The 18,226-nt window shown below is 50.3% G+C and overlaps 1 protein-coding gene and 1 long non-coding RNA gene across 2 annotated transcripts; one reads left to right on the top strand and one right to left on the bottom strand.

The window, feature by feature from the left end:
• Positions 1 to 35: 35 nt before the first annotated feature.
• Positions 36 to 9,839, top strand: PSMA5 (proteasome 20S subunit alpha 5; the record flags this gene model as incomplete). Its single annotated transcript, NM_001198816.1, is given in 9 exon segments — positions 36 to 169; positions 1,074 to 1,140; positions 2,978 to 3,104; positions 4,340 to 4,407; positions 4,955 to 5,062; positions 5,147 to 5,205; positions 5,898 to 6,000; positions 6,970 to 7,056; positions 9,565 to 9,839. Coding segments are annotated over 9 exon segments (726 nt in total). The 3' UTR covers positions 9,643 to 9,839.
• A 4,854-nt stretch (positions 9,840 to 14,693) lies between these two features.
• Positions 14,694 to 17,337, bottom strand: LOC140680681 (uncharacterized). The gene is made up of 3 exons (XR_012052045.1): positions 17,217 to 17,337; positions 17,090 to 17,118; positions 14,694 to 15,786 (listed from the first exon to the last, which is right to left on the bottom strand). It is a non-coding gene; the product is annotated as an uncharacterized lncRNA (long non-coding RNA).
• Between the last annotated feature and the right edge of the window lie 889 nt (positions 17,338 to 18,226).

Genomic DNA, 18,226 nt, shown 5'->3' with positions numbered 1-18,226 from the left:
CGGGCGGAAGTGCCGGCCGGGCCGGAAGCGGCGGTGCAGCCCCCGTGAGGCCGCGGCGCTCCCGGTGCCCCCGAGCCCCCGAACCGCCCCGGCCCCTCCGGAGTCCCGGCCCCGCCGGAACCGCCCGGCCCCGCGCCGCCATGTTCCTCACGCGCTCCGAGTACGACCGGTGAGTGCCCGCCCGCGCCGCGGCTGAGTCACGGGCCTGCGCCCGGCGCGGCCCGAGCGCTCCGGGGAGCCCCGACCGGCGGTTCCCGCACCGGGATCGCACCGGCAGCCCGCAGCCCGGCCATGGGACCGGGGACTGCCGGGATGGGACGGACCCGAGGGCGGGGGCAGCTGGGGGTGTGTGGGGATGGGCAGCCAGGGAAAGGAGCGGGAGCAGCAGGAGCAGCGGGGCTGGAGCACCGGGAACGGCTGAGGGAGCTGGGAGCGGGCTGGAGAATCCCTGAGGGAGCTGGGAGCGGGCTGGAGAATCCCTGAGGGAGCTGGGACAGGGCTGGAGAGTCCCTGAGGGAGCTGGGAGTGGCTGGAGAATCCCTGAGGGAGCTGGGACAGGGCTGGAGAATCCCTGAGGGAGCTGGGACCGGGCTGGAGAATCCCTGAGGGAGCTGGGACAGGGCTGGAGAATCCCTGAGGGAGCCGGGACAGGGCTGGAGAGTCCCTGAGGGAGCTGGGACAGGGCTGGAGAATCCCTGAGGGAGCTGGGACAGGGCTCAGCCTGGAGAAAAGGAGGCTCAGGGGGGACCCTGTGGCTCTGCACAGCTCCTGCCAGGAGGGGACAAGGGACAAGAAGAGAGGGAACGGCCTCAGACGGGACCAGGGATGTTTAGTTTGGATGTTGTGAATTTTTTCTCATGGAAGGCGCTATCCAGCCTGCCTGAGGCGGTGCTGGAGTCCTCATCGCTGGCAGGGCTCAGAAGCCACGTGGAGGTGGCACTCCACAGGGACAGGGCTTAGCGGTGGCCTTGCAGGGCTGGGGGAAAGGCTGCACTCCGTGATCTCAAAGGACTTTTCCAATGCCAAGGATTCCAGGATTCCGTGGCCCTTCTCACTGTGTGTTGTCCTTGCAGGGGTGTGAACACGTTCTCTCCGGAGGGGAGGCTCTTCCAGGTGGAATATGCCATCGAGGCCATCAAGGTACTTTTAAAACTTTCCAAACTCGGACATCTGGGGCTCCTTCAAACCCCAGGCAGGGATTGCTGGGGACTAATCCAGGCTGTGTGTGTTTCCTGCAGCCAGACATCCCACAGCTATGCTTCTATGGCTCAGGAAGGAGCAGAACCCATTGATTTTCCCTGAAGTTTAGTGGAATGTTCCCTCCCCTGTGCTACCAAGTGATTTATCCCCAAACAAAATGCAACCCAAAGCTGTTTATCCCCAAATCAAACCTAAACCATTTCTTGGGTGGATTTAAATGTGAAGCTGAAGGTTGTTATGAGCAAACCCACCTTTGCAGGGCCAAATGGCCTTTAGGAATTAGATATGAATGTCCTTAATTGATAACTATTCCTGTCATTGATAGAATGTGGGTACTGATTGGTAATACATTTAAATTTGGAAGAAACAGGTCAAGTGATGAAGGGAAGAAGCTCTGAGGTGTTTGAACTGGGGAGAAGGGTCCTGACTTCATCTTCCCTGTGTTCCTTTAGCTCCTTGGAGCACTAAAGAGAGAAATAAAGTAATTGTGTAACAGAAAAAGTAATAAAATTATCAAGGGCTTGGGAATTAAAGCTCCCAGGAGGATGTTGGTGGCCATGCTGACTCCATAAATTAAAATAGATCTCCTGTCATACCTGTGGCTGTAGGTGCAGCTTTCCAGGGAATCTTGGGGTTGAAATTAAACCCCGTGGCTTGAAGTGGCTGTTGGGAGTGAGCATTCCACAGTGCAGCTGAGACAGCTCTGCCAGGAAATTCTGAGCTGTGGAAGAGCTGGGAGTGCTGGGAGCAGGGTGGGATGGAGGCTGGTGGTGGGATCAGGGCTGGATCGAGTTTGGGAGTTGGAGGGGTTAAGGTAGGACCAGTGTGGGGGTTGGTGGGATTAAACGGGATTGAGGTAAGGGCTGGTGGGATCCACATTAGGGGCTGGTAAAATCCACATTAGGGGCCGGTAAAATCCACATCAGGGGCTGGTAAAATCCACACTAGGGGCTGGTAAAATCCACATTAGGCATTAGGGGCTGGTGGGATCCAGGGAAGCCGTGGTAACATCATGGCGGGATCAAGGCGGGGCTGGTGGGATGAAAGTGGAATCAAGGTGGGATCAAAGTAAGGGGCTGTTGGGATCAAGGCAGGGATTTGTGGGATCAAGGTGAGAGTTGGTGCAATTAAGGTGGGATCCAGGCAGGGCCTGGTGGGATCAAGGTGGGATCACAGCAGGATCCAGACAAGGGCTGCCAGGACCACCTAGGATCTGTCCCTGTGCTTGTGGCCCTGGTGACACTGAGGTGTCCTGCTGTCCCAGGGCTGACTTTGCTGCCTGGGACTCTGGGGAGAAACAGGAACTTATGGAAAGCCATGTGCCAAAGCCAGAGCTGCAGTGGGATTTGTACTGATATGGGAAATTCTCTTACCCTTAAAGGTTTAAAAGAGTTTAAAACTCTCTTTTCCCTCTGGCAGAGGAGAATTCCCAGGGCCTTTTACTCTCACCAGCCTCCACAGACTGCTGTTGCTTGAAGGATGTGCAGCTGGGGAAGGGGCTGCAGCACCAGGAGTGCCTGAGGGAGCTGGGAAAGGGGCTCAGCCTGGAGAAAAGGAGGCTCAGGGAGACCTTCTGGGACCCACTGGGTTCTCGTGGGAATCACATGGATTTCACCTTCCCCATTTCCTACTTCAGGGAATAAGCTTGAAAATCCACGGTGTAAACCCAGAGTGGGTTTGTGTGTGGGTGACACATTGAATCCAAACCAACACCTGCAGGTGAGTCAGAACTAGCACTGTGCTTGTGTGAGCTGGAGCCTGTGGTGGTGTTTTGCAGCTTGGCTCCACAGCCATCGGGATCCAGACCTCCGAGGGAGTTTGCCTGGCTGTGGAGAAGAGGATCACATCTCCCCTGATGGAGCCCAGCAGCATTGAGAAGATTGTGGAGATCGACTCCCACATTGGTATGGCCCTGGGGGTCCCTCTGCATCAGATCACCCCTCAGATTGGGAATTATTTGTGAGAAGAGCCAGTGCCCTGGCAGTTTGGGAAGCTGTTGTGTTGGGATGAGCCCTCCCTGCAGGCAGTGCCTGGAGCAGGAAGGCTCATCCCTCCCAGTGCCCACCAGCTCCTGGGCACTGCTTTTCCAGGCTCCAGGAAGCACAAAGAGGCAGCTGAAGAACTGCCCCCTACCTCAGTAACCTCCCTTGTGAGAGCTCATCCCAAATTTACCTCTGGGAGGGCAGGGAATGATGCTGGGACTGACTGGGGCCAGTTTCTCCAGGATCACTGATGCCACCCTGGAGCCATGAGTGGCCCACAATGGGCTCATGACCAAATATGTCACCCTGAAGGGCAGAAACCTCCAAAATTCCTGTGTTGCTGCTCCGTGGGCACGGGAGGAGCTCCAAGAGTCCAGTTTCCTCCTCCCAGGAGCTTGTGATGCAGTCCCCTCTTCCCAGAGTGGAATCTGCTGCCTGTGGGGCAGGCAGGGCCCCTCCCAGCAGGTTGTTCTGGAGCAAATCTGCTTCAATCCCACGGAATCCTCGAGGCTGGAAAAGCCCTCTAAGACCATCGAGTCCAACCATACCAAGGCCACCACTAATCCATGTCCCAGAGTGCCACAGCCACACTTTTTGAACCCTTCCAGGGATGGGGACTCCACCACTGTTACAGGGGCAGCCTGTGCCAGGGCCTGACCATGCTTTCCATGAAAAAATTTATGTAATATCTGACCTGACCCTCCCCTGGCCCAGCCTGAGGCCGTTCCCTCTCCTCCTGTCCCCGTTCCCTGGAGCAGAGCCCGACGACCCCCGGCTGTCCCCTCCTGGCAGGAGCTGTGCAGAGCCACAAGGTCCCCCCTGAGCCTCCTTTGTTCCATCCTGAGCCCCTTCCCAGCTCCCTCAGCCCCTCCTGGTGCTCCAGCCCCTTCCCCAGCTCCATTCCCCTCATGCTCCAGCTGCTCATTGTCCTTCTTGTGAGAAACCCAAACCCCAGGATTCCAGGTGTGGCCTCAGCAGTGCCCAGCACAGTGGGATAAATCTCTTCCCCACCTTCCCACTCAGGGACCAGCTTTTCCTGCAGCCCTTTGTGTTTTCTGTGGGCTTTGGGCATTCTGGGGGAAAACACATCCCAGATAATGGGTGGAATGATTCAGGAATGAAACAGGAATGGCTCCAGTTTTCCCTTTCCCTTCCAGGGTGTGCCATGAGTGGCCTGATAGCCGATGCAAAGACTTTAATTGACAAGGCCAGAGTGGAGACTCAGGTAAGAGCTGACAGCTCTGCTCTTAAATTAGCAACACATCCCAGGAACTCCTTGAAAGTCCTGGGAAAGGGAATATCATTCTTTCAAGGTGGGAGTGTGGGGGCTGTCTGACTGTTCTGATAAAATACTGGATATATTGGTTTTCTTTTTGTCCCCTTACATTTCCTGGATGCCTCAGGTGCTTGGAGGTCCCAGGCACAAATCTGTGCTGCTGCAAAGGCTTTTCCTGGGGTTTTTCTCCTGCATATCAGCACTTTTCCACCCTCTGGAGAGCTGGTAACACATTATTTCCAAAGCAGATACTGGGATAAAGCCCTCCAGCCTTGCATTTCCCTATTGGCATCCCAAGCCTTGGTATCCAGTTTTCTGTGGATTTTTGTACATCCCACTCTCCGAGATGCTTCCATGGGGGAACTGGCTGTGCCCTGAGTTCCACAGGGAAGTTATCCTTGTGTCCCCACAGGTCTCACTCCACCTCAGCCATGCAGGGCAGTCACATTTTGGGAACATGGGGATGATGGGAATCTTTATTTGGATTTTCCTGCAGAATCACTGGTTCACCTACAACGAGACGATGACGGTGGAGAGCGTGACACAGGCTGTGTCTAACCTGGCCCTGCAGTTTGGGGAGGAAGATGCTGACCCAGGAGCCATGGTGGGACTGGGGGTGGGGGTGTTGGGGGTGCTGGGGAGCCCCCCTGTCCCTGCCCCGTGTGACCCATTCCTCTTTGTGCCGCAGTCCCGCCCGTTCGGTGTCGCTCTGCTCTTCGGAGGAGTGGATGAGAAGGGACCCCAGCTGTGAGTTCTGCTCTCTTAATCCAGGGAAAAGACCAAACCTCCACTGCAAAATTCCCAGGCTGGTGTAACGACTCCATTCTAGGATTTTCCTTAAGCCATCCCCTTGGGGTTTATCCCATTATGTCCCTGATGTGTTTGTTAATCCTGTTAAACCCTTTCCAGAGCCCAGCCTGCTTGTTTGGCATGGCAAATCATCATATCTGCCCCAAACCCTTGCCTTTTTCAATTAAAAATGTGGTTTCCTGGGGAGGAGGGAAGCGTTAAAGCTCTCCTCATCTTGGGTGTATTCTTACCTTTCCCTGAAGGGACCGGCAGGGCCACGGTAACATAATCCATGTGACATTCCTTGGGGAGGTGTTGGAGCAGCTGTAACCTGAACTCAGGGCTTCAAATGGCCCCACTGGAAGTGGGAAAGGCTTGGCAGATCCAGACCAGTCAGGTCTGCCTTCCAGCAGAGAAAAAAACTTGCTGGATTTATTAAAAAAATAAAATTACCATAAGATGGGCAATCCAGAGGGAAATGGTTCTCTGAGGAAAGAGGGCAGTGTTAGAGTGTGTAAGCTGCCAGCCCAGGAGCTCCTGGGGATGAATCCCAGCTCCAGCTGTGCAGGGAGCTCTGGGGGGCTGGTGGGAGAGTCTCTGGGGTGGGATGGGGTGGGATGGGGTGCAGGCAGTCACCCCTGTCCCCACAGGTTCCACATGGATCCCTCGGGAACGTTCGTGCAGTGCGATGCCAGAGCCATCGGCTCCGCCTCCGAGGGAGCCCAGAGCTCCCTGCAAGAGGTTTACCACAAGGTAAGGGCTGCATTTGGGCTTGGGGTCACATCCTGTGGGGCTGGGCTACTTCACCACCCGCCAGGATCCCCTAATTCCCTCCCCAGTGAGGATTTAGGACTGGGCTGGAGGGGAGGTGCCTGAGCAGCTGAGGGCAGGATCCTGTGAGTAGGTGCTGAGGATCTCTACAACTGAGAGCTGCTCCAGCAGCTGCTCTGAGGGGCTGCCCTCTGCCTGTGAGGGAATTAAGGCCATGTCAGGAAGTTCTCTAGAAATAAGAGCTGAGCTCTGGGTGCTGCTGTCAGCGTTGGGCTCTGTGTGGATAGAGCTGGAAGCTTCCTGAGCTCACAGCAGCACCTTCAGGCAAGAGAACAGCTTTTGTGCTGCAAGTTCTGGTCATGTTTGATATTAAATAGGAATTTTTTTTTCCCCCAAGAGGAGGGAGTTGCACATCTTGGGTGTAAGAAACCAAACCCTAATGAAAAGCACAATTAGTGATGGTGGCTGGAAAGACTCATTTGTCCACTAGAATCCTCCAGATTACCCAAATCCTACATTCCCTGGATTGTCAACCCTTTTTCAAGCGCAAAGTTAGTGGAACACAGCTGTGCTGCACATCCCTCTGGCTCTAGGGATGCATGGGATTTATCAGATTAAATGCAGCACGGAGGCTTCTGCCTAGATAGAATCTGACCTGGCTTTTTGGGAGGAAATTGGTGAAGAGAAACAGCCCCTCCTGTCCCATATTAACCATTTTTAAATGAACCAGATTTATGTGCCCAAATGAACCATTTTTAAAGCTCAGAAAGGTAGGATTGCACTCTCCCTGTGGATATCCCTGCCCTGCCTGCCCCAGTCTCTCAGGGATGCTGCAGATCCCTTGCTAAGCTGCTCCTTTGGCTGCCTGGCTCAAGGGATTTGGGAGAGGGGAGGGAGAGGGGCCACGTCCTGAGCCTCCAGCAGTTCATCCATGAGCCGTTTGTTTTCCAGTCCATGACACTAAAGGAAGCCATCAAATCTTCCCTGGTCATCCTGAAACAGGTCATGGAGGAGAAACTAAATGCCACCAACATCGAGGTAAGCCCTGCTGGGGTCAGGATTGCTCCTGGAGCAAGGAATGGAGCAGCTCAGGGCTTCCTGAGCCAAGTCCTACAGATCTTCCTGCCCCTTTCCTCCTATCCTGTGGGGCATTTTGGCGAAGTTGAAGTTTTCCCTTGCAGAGGTGCAGAGCCTGGTCTGTTTTCAGGCTGATCCATGATGAGCTGAAGGGATTCTCTGACCTTCTCCAGCCAGCAGAACCCAACATACCACCCAGACTGCTTGTTCTTCCCCTGCATCTAGCCATTCTTTTTTGCCTTGCTGCTTGTAATATTAGAAGCAATGAAAATTACCCAGCTCCTGGGCTGCTATATTAGTCCTGGGGCAGTGCCAAAAATCCCTGGGGCAGTGGGAGCAGCAAGGATCCTCCAGGAGTGGCTGTGCCCCTGGAGCCCTGGGGGCAGGCAGTACCCGCAGAGCTGGGGATGCTGGGCCCCCCAAACCTGCTCCAGAGGCTCCTTTTTGGGTGGGAAAGGTACAAACCCTCTGCACTGGGTGGGGTAACTGGGAGATGAGAAGCCAGGCTGGTGTATAGAGTTTGCTTCTATTTCGGGTGGGTTATGAGACACCAGCCCTTTCCAAAGTGTGGCATTCCAGCTCCTGAGCTGCTCTCTCCTGCCCTTCCTTCCCTCTGAGTGCTGGGAAACCTTTTCCCAAACAGCTCCAAGGTATTCACCCCATTTTCATATTAAATGTTGCTGTGGGAGGACCATTCCTTGTGGGATTCAACAGCTTCATTTGGAGGGGAAGGCCAACAGCATGTGGAAGCTTGGATACTGTGTCCCAGAATCATGCCATGTGGCTGGAATCTCCTTCCCAGGTGCTCTTCCAGCCCTTAGCCATACATTTTTTCCTGGTACAGTGCAGGCAGAGGAATGTGTACAGTATCCTGATGTCATGTCCCTGTTTAACAGGGCTTAACTGTGCTTGGCACGGCCCTGGAGTGGGGTGGAATGGTGCAGGGGGGAAGGACAGCAGGAATGTGCTGAGGATTAAAAGGTTTCTATTGACTCAAGTCACCCCCTGGCTGCAAATCTGCCACCTGAAGAGCTCTCTGCTTCCTGGAAGTATGTGCCTCTCCCATTTCTTGGCTCTGGCCATGCTGCTGTGGCATTTTCCATCTAGGAACAAAGAGAAGAGGGGAAGTGTGGCTGTGGAAGAGTTAAATCCATTGATGGCAAAGGTCAGGAGCCTGAAAGGACTTCACAATTTTAGATTAATGACTTCCCTGTGAATCCTGTCAGGGAATGGTGGAGTGAAGCTTTGGCAGGTTTGAGGAGGTGTGGAAAATCAGAGGAGTTGGTGCCTCTGCTGGGTTTAGTGTCCATAAAGGTTTCTTTTAGAGCTGGTTTTGGTGCATAAATCTGGGTCTTGTTGAGTCTGGCTGGGCCCAGGATCAGTGCAGTCCCTGCACAGGTGGTTTGGTGCCCAGAGCAGCTGTGGTGCCCCTGGATCCCTGGCAGTGCCCAGGCCAGGCTGGACAGGGCTGGGAGCAGCTGGGACAGTGTGAGTGTCCCTGCCACGGCAGGGCTGGCACTGGATGAGCTTTGAGGTCCCCTCCAGCTCAAACTACTCCATGATTTGAGGGGCCTAAAGTGGCATCTCCAAGTGTCTCCAGCTTGTCTGAGTTCAGGTGAAAGCTGTGCTGACCAGGCTGAGCCTGGCACGTTTCCCCTTGGACAAACACCTCATGGTACCTCCCTGCCCCTGGACCAGGCGTTCCCCTTGTGCTGGGGAGGGAGTGGTTTGGGAAAAGTCACCCTGGAAGAGCTCTGGGATCTGCTGGGATGCCCCAGAGCTTTCCTTCAGCTTACTGGTTGTATCCATACACTTGGATTCCCAGAGAATTCTCAGTGCCTGTGAGGTCAGGAGCATCCCTGCCCTGTCCTGCCCCATCCCAAGCTGTTATGGGATACCCCAGCTCATTCCAGGGCATCCCAACTCCCTCTGGAGCCTTGGCATTTCCACTGGCACAGCTGTCCCTGGTTTGGGCTCCCATCCCTGAGCCAGGTGTGAATATTTCTGCTCATGTTTCTCCTCCAGGCTTGTCACTCAAGTATCCCTCATCCTTGGTGCTGCCTCTGGAATGTTTCTGCTGTCTGCCCTGACACTGTCCTCTGTGTCAGAATTCTCTGCCTCAGTTTCCCTGAGCCAACCCTGAGTCCCCCCAGCTCCCAGACAGGTCAAGATTCGTCCCCTTGGTTCCTGGGGTAGAGGAATCCTTTGGAGAGGCAGGAATCCTCTCCTGGGAGGTTTTGATGGCTTTCCCCCCATCGAGTGGGAGCAGTTCCCACTGAAATTCCCTGCTGCTGCTCCTCTGAGGAGGCTGAGTCAATTCAAAGCTATTTGTGCAGCAGGCAGCTATTTTAGGGAATCATGGAGCATGTTCTGGGCTGGAATGATCCTGCTGGCCTGGCAGATCAGGAGAAGGAACAGCTGCTCCTGCTTTCCTCAGCCACACTTAACCCCTTGTTCCTTCTCTTCCAGCTTGCCACGGTGGAGCCTGGCATGAAATTCCACATGTACACAAAAGAGGAGCTCGAGGAGGTCATCAAGGATATTTGAAAGAGAGAGAGAGACCCCCAAAAGCTCAAAGCCCTGCCCTGACCAAAGGAACTGGTTCAGTTCACCCAGCTCCTGGGACTCCCTCCCACAGCACCTGTATCTGCTGCTCCTGCCAGCTCCAGAGGTTTTTTACCATTTCTGGACAGAACTGAGCTTTGCCCCAGGAGGGAATGAAATAAATAATTTTGTTACTCTCACTGGGCTCCTCAGCAGGGGGGAAGGGTGGGAAGGCAGGGATTTGGAGCCAGAACTGGGGGTGGATTGGGACAGCAGCTGTGCCAAGGGCACTGCCAGCTCTGCTGCAGGAGTGAGTCTCCCTCTGGTGGTGCTGTGCATGGGGAAATCCAGGTGTCATTCCACACTTCTTAACTAAAAAAAAAAAAAAAAAAAAAAAAAAAAAGAGTTTCTAATCTGTTCAGTGCATTCCTCCCTCCTTCTCCAGTGTTTTTAATCTGTAAAATGAGTCCCTGGAACTCCATCTCCTTCCCTGCAAAAAAATCTGCAATCAGCCTTGGGGTTTGTGTTTCCTTCTGGTAGGGCTTGAAAAAAATCCATAACAACTGCTAGATCAGAGCCCACCAAGCAGAAACGGATAAAAGGCTGAGACAGCCCCTCACCACTGAAATCCTGCAGGAACCACTGGCTTTTGACACTTAACCCTATTTGTCACCAGAAAATTCCTGCTTATCCCACTGAGTTTTTTGTTCTCCAGCAAAAATCTCTCTCTGCGTCCTCCAAACAGTGTCTGGGAATCAAAGATGGGTCTGATAAGGGAATAAATTAAGATTAAAATAGTATTTTCCTATAAAATCATGGCTGTGGGGAAAGCCAGCTCTGCCTCAATCCTGGCAGCTGGCTCTGGGCTGCCCTGAGAAGGGCAGAGGCCTGGAAACCAAATTCCAGAACAAATTCCAATTTCAAATTCCAATTTCAGGATAAATTATGGCATCACCCTGAACCAAGCAGCATTGGCTGGTGTGGAAGAGCTGGACAGAGGACGGGGGTTGTCCTAGGAACTGGGGCCACTTTCCCCAACATAATGCTGGAAACGAGGAGATGTTTCCTCAGCTGGCAAAGCCAAATCCCCCCCAGCTCCAGCTGTGCCTTTTCCAGAGGGAAGAACGCCTCTCCTGCTGCTTTCCCCCTCTCCTGCCATTGCCAGACAGATTCAGGAAGGGAAGCAAGGTCTGGAAAATCACTTTTGGGATAACCTCAGTTTCAGCACGGCCCAGCGCCCTGCTGGAACTGCTGTGAGAATTCCTGCTCCGCTTCCAGAGCCGCTCAGCGGGAACGAGGGGGAAGCACCGCCCGTCCCTGCCGGTGGTACCGGCTTAGCTGAGCACGGCCTTCCTCCCTGGGAGCCCGTTCCTCATCCTCGGAGCGCCTGGGGGCTCAGCCCGGCTGTGCCTCGGTCCCGGCGACCGCGCCATCGTCCCACCCCGGCCAGCGGGGCCCGGACCCGGGAACCCCCGGGACCCTCCGGGACCCTCCGGGAACCCCCGGGAACCCCCGGGAACCCCCGGGACCCCCCGGGACCCCCGGCCCGGGACCCCCGGCACCGCCCGCGCTTTGTGAATGGGTCGGGCAGCCTCCCTATGGCTTCGGCCAATCAAAAAAAAAATCGCTCCGGCGCTCCCCGCCAATCAGAGGCTGTCGCTGGGTAGATTAGAGAGGAAAGTAGGGAGGGCGCGGGTTCACGCGCGCTGACAGCCAATCATAGCTGAGGTGGGCGGTGATTGACAAAGGAGACAACCAATCAGAGCTGGCAGGACTGTGGCTTAAGGAGGAGGCGTGGCCGTATTCTGATCGACAGCTCTTCCAACCAATCGCCGCCGCCCTGCATGGCCAGGGGACACGCCCCCGGACAGACGGACAGCGGGACGGGCCGATGGCCGCAGTGTTGGTATTTTACTGTTGGTTCAGGCTGGGGACACACTGTCCAACGTAGGTGACAGATATTGGCACGTTATTGTAAATCCAGCACAGGTAGTTTGTGGTATTTAATGTTTGTACCATCCCACTGAGGGCAGAGCCCCACACGCTGCCCTGCAGGACAGAGCTGCGGCAGGGCAGCAGAACATGTTAGAGATAAACAGAATAAACAACCTTGAAACCAGCACAGACCAATTATGGCTTCTGCTTTGGCAGCGGGGCTGACAGACAGAGACTTTCTACAATCTCAGACTCATCAATACCTCAGATTCTGACATATGTGAGCAGCTGCTGCTGTGTGAAAGAGACTGGGAGAGTGGGAAAATCCTAAATGTGAGAAGGAAGATGCAAAGCCAAAGTGTGTTGTGGGCAGTTTAAGGGCTGCTGGGAGGAGGGGATCATCCAGGAATTTACTTGTGGAGTCTTTGCTTCTTTTCTGCCAGGGTCGGGATTAAATGTGTGAGATGGGGTTTCTTGTTGGGACTCAGATGTTTATTAGTTCTCTTCTATGTCACAGTCTCACAAGCCCTGAGTTCTGCAGCACTTCACTCCAACAAACTGAAAATGGAGCCCTGTCTCTCTCTCTACACAGCCTTTTAAGGATAAACTGTCCAATTAAGAAATTACACCTAATTTTTTTTTTTAACCCAATAACCAACCACCTGTGCCCACAATGGGGACTTTTTAATCCAATTACACAAAACCACCCAAACCCATGGAGAAGAATGTGAAGAAGAAGGACCAGACACCACCCTAAAACCTCCATCTTGCTTTATAGATATTACTGTATTCTAAAGCTTTAAACTCGGAGTTTTCCACCCTGTGATGTTACACACTTCTATTCAAACTCCACACCCACAATCCCAGTTCTGTCACTCCATTTTGGAAGCTTCTCCACAGCCTCAGGTGGAATTCCAGCTTTCACAGGGAGCAGGGAAGGATGGAATCTTTCTGTCCTGGCACATCTCTGCCAGAGCTGCAGCTTTGGTTCAGTGCTGGACTCTGTGACATGGAGAGAAACTGAAGCTTTATGGAGTCGAGAAAGTGTTAATCACTGGTCTCTCTGTTAGTTTATAGGCTGCAAGGCTGCCCTGGCTTTGATAGTAAAAAGGTTTTAAAATCATGGGGGTTTAGGATTAAAAGGAAAACTAAGCTTAGTAGGCCCTGGAAAAATAAACACCCTAAGCACATGAAGAACTTGTACTTGCTAGAACTGCACCTGTGTAGCTAGTACATGATAAATGATATAATTGTTAGATGTGATGATTGTTTAGTAATTAAATATAATTACTGTTTAATCATAAGAATAATAATGAGAACCTTTGGTCAGGGACCTAAGAAAGCTCACGAGAAACTCATGTCAATGCATACAATAGAACAATATAAGTTTAATAATTAATATGTCAGTTATATAACGATAGAATATAAAATATGTTCAGCTCAAAAGCCGTGTCGGAGTCAGATTTGGGTCTGTAGCCCTGATCCCAGAGCTCTCAATAAAAGCACCTGCAGATAATCACATCCTGTGATTCCGTGTGCTCCTGAACACTGACAGCTTGGCTGTGTGATGCTGCTGGCCCGTTTCTGTCCTGTTTATGATGGATAATCAGTTTTGCACCTTTGGTTCCGAGAGCAAAGCGGGGAGAGAAGAAATGCGGGGTTTGTTTTCAGAAGCTGCTCTCACTCCTGCTCATTGCTGCTCCTGCGGACAGACGGACAGAGGGACAGAGCCCTCCTTGGCTTTTAGTTCATTTGAGCTCGCTGGGGCAGAGAAGTTCCCTGGACTGTGGTTTTCCTTTTCTTTGGAGCTGTTTAAACCTGCTCTGCACTGAAAACCGAGAAGAGCGTGGGCAGCTCACACCTACAGCCCACTGGGATGGGCCACCGGCATTTCCAGCCGGAGGGACTGACAGGAGACTGATAAGAAACTGATAAGAAACTGATAAGAAACTGATAAGAAACTGATAAGAGACTGATAAGAAACTGATAAAAAACTGAAAAGAGACTGACTCAGCTGAGCTACAGCCCATGAAAGGGACTTTCTGAGTTTGTATCTCTTTTGGAGCAGCCAGAAATTTTATTAATATTGTTCTTTTTTTTTTTTTTTTTTTTTTTTTTTTTTTTTTGTGCTGGTGAATGCTTTGCCTGTTTAATAAACAGTTTTTTCCACTTCTCTCAAAGGAGGTATTTTCCCCGAACCAGTTGAGGCGAGGGGCTGATTGAATCTGCTTCCTAGAAGAACCCATTTGGAGCTTCTCTCCCAATTTTGCCCTAAAGCAGGACAAAGGGGCAGGTGAAGACCAGTACTGGCTGTTAGTTCTAGGAATTTTTGGATGTTTTGGAGGTGTTTGGTATCTGTGAGAATGAAAGACCAGGATGGTGCACAGATTTTTGGGGACAGTGCACAAGGCAGGTCTGTGCTGATATTGTCCCATTCTGGCTGTGAGTTGTTTTCTGCCTGTTCTTGCTGGATAGATCTCTACGGCCCCGCAGAATAAATGTGTGCCAAGGACTGTTGGCCTTGGGCCAAAGGGCACACACAGGTGTCACCTACATCACCCTGCACTTGGTGCAGAGACCTTGGCTGTTCGGGAGGTTTCAGGACATGGTTAGTGTGAAAAACGCCAATCACTTGTTTCTTGGATTTTTAAAAGTTTAATAATAATGAAATGGTTATAAAAATAGTAATACAATTAGAGTAATAAAATTTAGAGTTAGGACAATAACATGACACTAAAAAGCAAAGAATTACGGACGTCCGGATGTTTTTGGGCACTGAGCTGCCAAAAAGCTGCATTATGAACCCTTAAAGCAACAGCCTGTTGCATATTCATATATCTCATACATGATGCATAAATTCCTTGCAAATTAAGAATTTTTCTCGTTTTTGTCAACTTCTTCCCCCCAACCCTCGTGGTTCCATAAAGACAGAGAGAAGGTGGAAGAATGTTTGTCTTTTCTGATAAGGAGGCTGTAACTCTTCAGGTTTCGTGTTGCTGTTATCTCTGTGTGAAGAGTTTCTTGTTTATCTTATCCCTTTTCTTGAGCTAGTAAAAAAATATCTTACATCACAGCTAAAACTATATTTTACACACTACTTAAAAAGGATTAATACAGTATTAAAAAATAACCCTCCATAATACATATGGTATTCAATTTAATATTTGCGAAGAGCCAATCATAAAATAGGCATTTTCCACAGTGAGGGTGTGTTGTACATTTCTCAGTTTAGGGGTCTGAAACAAAGCAGGGGCCATGTCACAGGACATCACAGTGAGGTATTTTCATGGCACAAAGCAAAGGAGGCATTCCGTGGAGTTTGAATGGACACACACACCCCTGCACATGTTGAGCCACACTCAGCTCTCACTGTTTGTGAATGAGCTTTTTGCTGGACCATTGGAAAAATTCCATTTTTACTGAGCCAAAGATGTCCAATTCTTGAGGTTCATGGGATGCTTCAGGGAGAAATTTGGCCCAGACACCCCTCCTCAGTGGGAGTGGTGATGAATTGTGAAAGATCTGCAGAGGCATTTTGGGGTATTGGCCAATCATCTACTGGAAAACCGACCCAGCAGGTTGAGAATGGCTTTTCTGGGTTTGAATAAGTCAAACAAATGGTATCCAAGCCTGATGCATTGGCCAAGGTCACCCAAATGTTGGTTTTTGGTTGACTCATGGGCAGGCTCGTGTAACTTAAAGCAAACAACAAAGTAATAAGGCACAAGTATGATATCTGATTTAGCTTCATATTTCTCTTTGGTTTCCTTTCTGATTCAAGACACTTTCTTTTTGTCTTTTCCCAGTTCTGTTTTGGGACAGGCCAAATGTAATTAAAATTTCTGTGGCCTTATACCTCGTTTGAAATTCTGAATTTAACACGATCCACACAGCACTTTTACCAACAAGGCTCTACAATACCAATTTTACAATTGCAATTCTGTCCCTGGGCTCTAAATGTGACTGCACAAATAGCTGAGAAAGATGGTGCATGGACTGATGCTGGTTTGTGCAGTTGAAAAGCTGTGAGGAGAACAAGGGGTAATCCTGCAACTGCTTCATTCCTGGCGTGGTAATTGGTATTCTCCCTTGACTGAGGTGAGAATCAGGGGTTTCAAAAGGAAGCTGAAGTTTCTTCTAAGCTGCGTGTTGAATCCTCTCCTTTCAGCCTTGCACAGAGACCTTCAAGAGCCACTGCTTAAAAAAGAGTTCCTAGAAAAGTGGAGAAGGTGCTGGGCATCACTTTTCCTCTGCAGTCTTAAACTGTGTGACTCATTGGTGTTATGTTCTTTATTTCAGCTGTTGGATTATAATATTATAATTACTATAACTAATTATTATAACTACGATCAAAAGCTATTTCTTAATTATAATGCATTATAAGCATTTCTTAACTTACCAACTTTTACTACACTACACTATAACTGTTTTAAAATCAATAGTTTAAAATTACTCTTCACAAATCTTACTACAAGATATCTTTTATAATTCTATTTTTCTAAAATATCTATTCTTTTGTATGACTGTCTTTTAAAACTTATTTGTAGTTCTATTTCTATCTCAATAATATCGATCTTATTCTATAACATTTCTAAATCAATATTTGTTATCTCAAAGTTTACCCACAAATACATACTACATAAACCTTTTATCAGACTTTAAGAATTTTCTACAAATTCATTTCCCACAGGTTTCACGTTCACTTTTGAAGGATATCAACAACATGGTGCAAGCTGGAGCTTTCTTTCCAAACTAAATGTAGAATCACATTCTTTCACTCTGGCAGTGCCCAGCTTTGAAACTTACTGTCGGAACTCCAAATGCCCCTCAGACATTTTCAGAGGTTCCAGGCCTCAGTCAGAAGCATTTTAGACCCTGGCAAGCAGCTGAAAACAGTTGTGATTTTGGGTTTGAGCCATGGAATGATTTACCAACCTTGAAGGTGGAACAAGCGGTCACAGAGGGTTCGATGGTATAGTAGAAGTAATTACAAATTAGAGGGGAAAAATTTTTAGTGCTGTACATGGGGGTTTTAACACCTGTACAGGGGGGTTTTTACTTTGTACAGGGGGGTCAGGAGTTCTAAGATGGAGGAAAGTGGGCCTGATCCTGTTCTTCCTCCTTCTTCTTCCTTCCCTCCATGTTCTTGGTGATGTTGGCACTCACAGATTGGTTTAGAGTAGAAAAGCACATTGTAACATGGATAGTAGGTATTGGGGGAAATCTGTAAACATATAGTACGTAATATATCATATAAAAGACAGCAGCAGCCCTGGGCGGGGAGGGAGAAGAAGACAGCAGGCAGTGAGGGTGTCAGGAGTGTGTGAGTCTCTGCCTGAGCCGCTGACCAAACAGCCGCAGTGGGCAAAGACAATCTTTTAGATAACCAGCAATAAACTGCCTTGAGACCCAACAACAAGAGGCTGCGGAGTGTTTCTTTGGAAGCTCGGCTTGGAGGAGAGACTTTTCCACCACACGAGAGCCCTGAATCAATCCCGGGGTTCTCACAACTTACCACATGCAGCAGTTCACACAGCAGAAGTCCTAGGAAGAAAAGCAAATATTCACTTTCCCCTGTGCACGCACAGGTCTGTGTGCCCAGCCCTGTGCACCCTGAATTTTCACAGAATCCAGTTACAGACCCGAGAACATCCAGCTGCTGGTCCCTCAGAGGAGGTTCTGAGAGAGGAGGCTGTGCTGGAATTCCCTTTGCCTTTGCAGCCACAAAGGGCACAGCCAACCATGGAACCATTTGTTTTCCTCCCAGCCTGGGCCGGGCAGGAAAGTGTCGCTGTAGGACACGAGAAAGCACAACACGAGCCACCTGCTATTTTGCAAGGAAAAAGAGGAAGTTTATTTTCTGACTCCAACTTTTATACTTTTCCAAAGGTGACAGTGGATTGGAGAGTGAATGGGCCACCTCTCCAAAGACATTGGACAAACCACTAGTACATTAAGTTTCTCCACCCCCATGAAGGAATGCAAAACAATATGTTATTTACAGAAATTGTGTGGGAAAGTTTTCCAACAGAATGTAAACTCAGAAGGCTTTAGAAAAACTTAAGAATCAGGGCGACAGGAAAGCGCTTCCCATTTCCCTGGCACTGCCACAGCCCATCTCTCAAACTCTCTCTTCACAACCACAAGCACAACCACACGATGCCGCTGCCGCCTGGCCCAAGGAGGAAACCAGCCCAGCCCAGCCCGGACACAGAGCCAAGATGAAAACATCCCTGCTCCCAAATCTGCTCTGCCAGAACAAAATTATTTCGCTGATCTTCCCCTTCCAAGTGTAAATCCTTTCCTTGCACTACATTCAAAGGGCAACACAAACTTCTTTCTGCTCATAATTTTTTTTCATTCTTGCAGAGTGATGCTACAAATTTGAAAACATTTGTCAAAAAGCTAGCTCACAAAAGTGGCACCTGAGAAAGCTCTCGCTATCTATGATTTCAACTGCACCTGCTAGCTGCACCTGCCTTCTCAGCTTTACCCTCATAATCCTTCTGTCCCACAGGATCCAAAACTGAGCACCACCCCTGACTGCTCAGACACTAAAGGCAGCAGGACAAAAATCTCAATAGTTTTAGCTTTTGAATTCTCGCTGCAACAGTTCAGCAGCTCTAACCAATACAACTGTGTACTAGGAAAA

Source organism: Taeniopygia guttata, chromosome 26 (assembly GCF_048771995.1).
Source record: "Taeniopygia guttata chromosome 26, bTaeGut7.mat, whole genome shotgun sequence".
Lineage (NCBI taxonomy): Eukaryota > Metazoa > Chordata > Aves > Passeriformes > Estrildidae > Taeniopygia > Taeniopygia guttata.
This window is presented reverse-complemented; position numbering and strand designations above follow the sequence as displayed.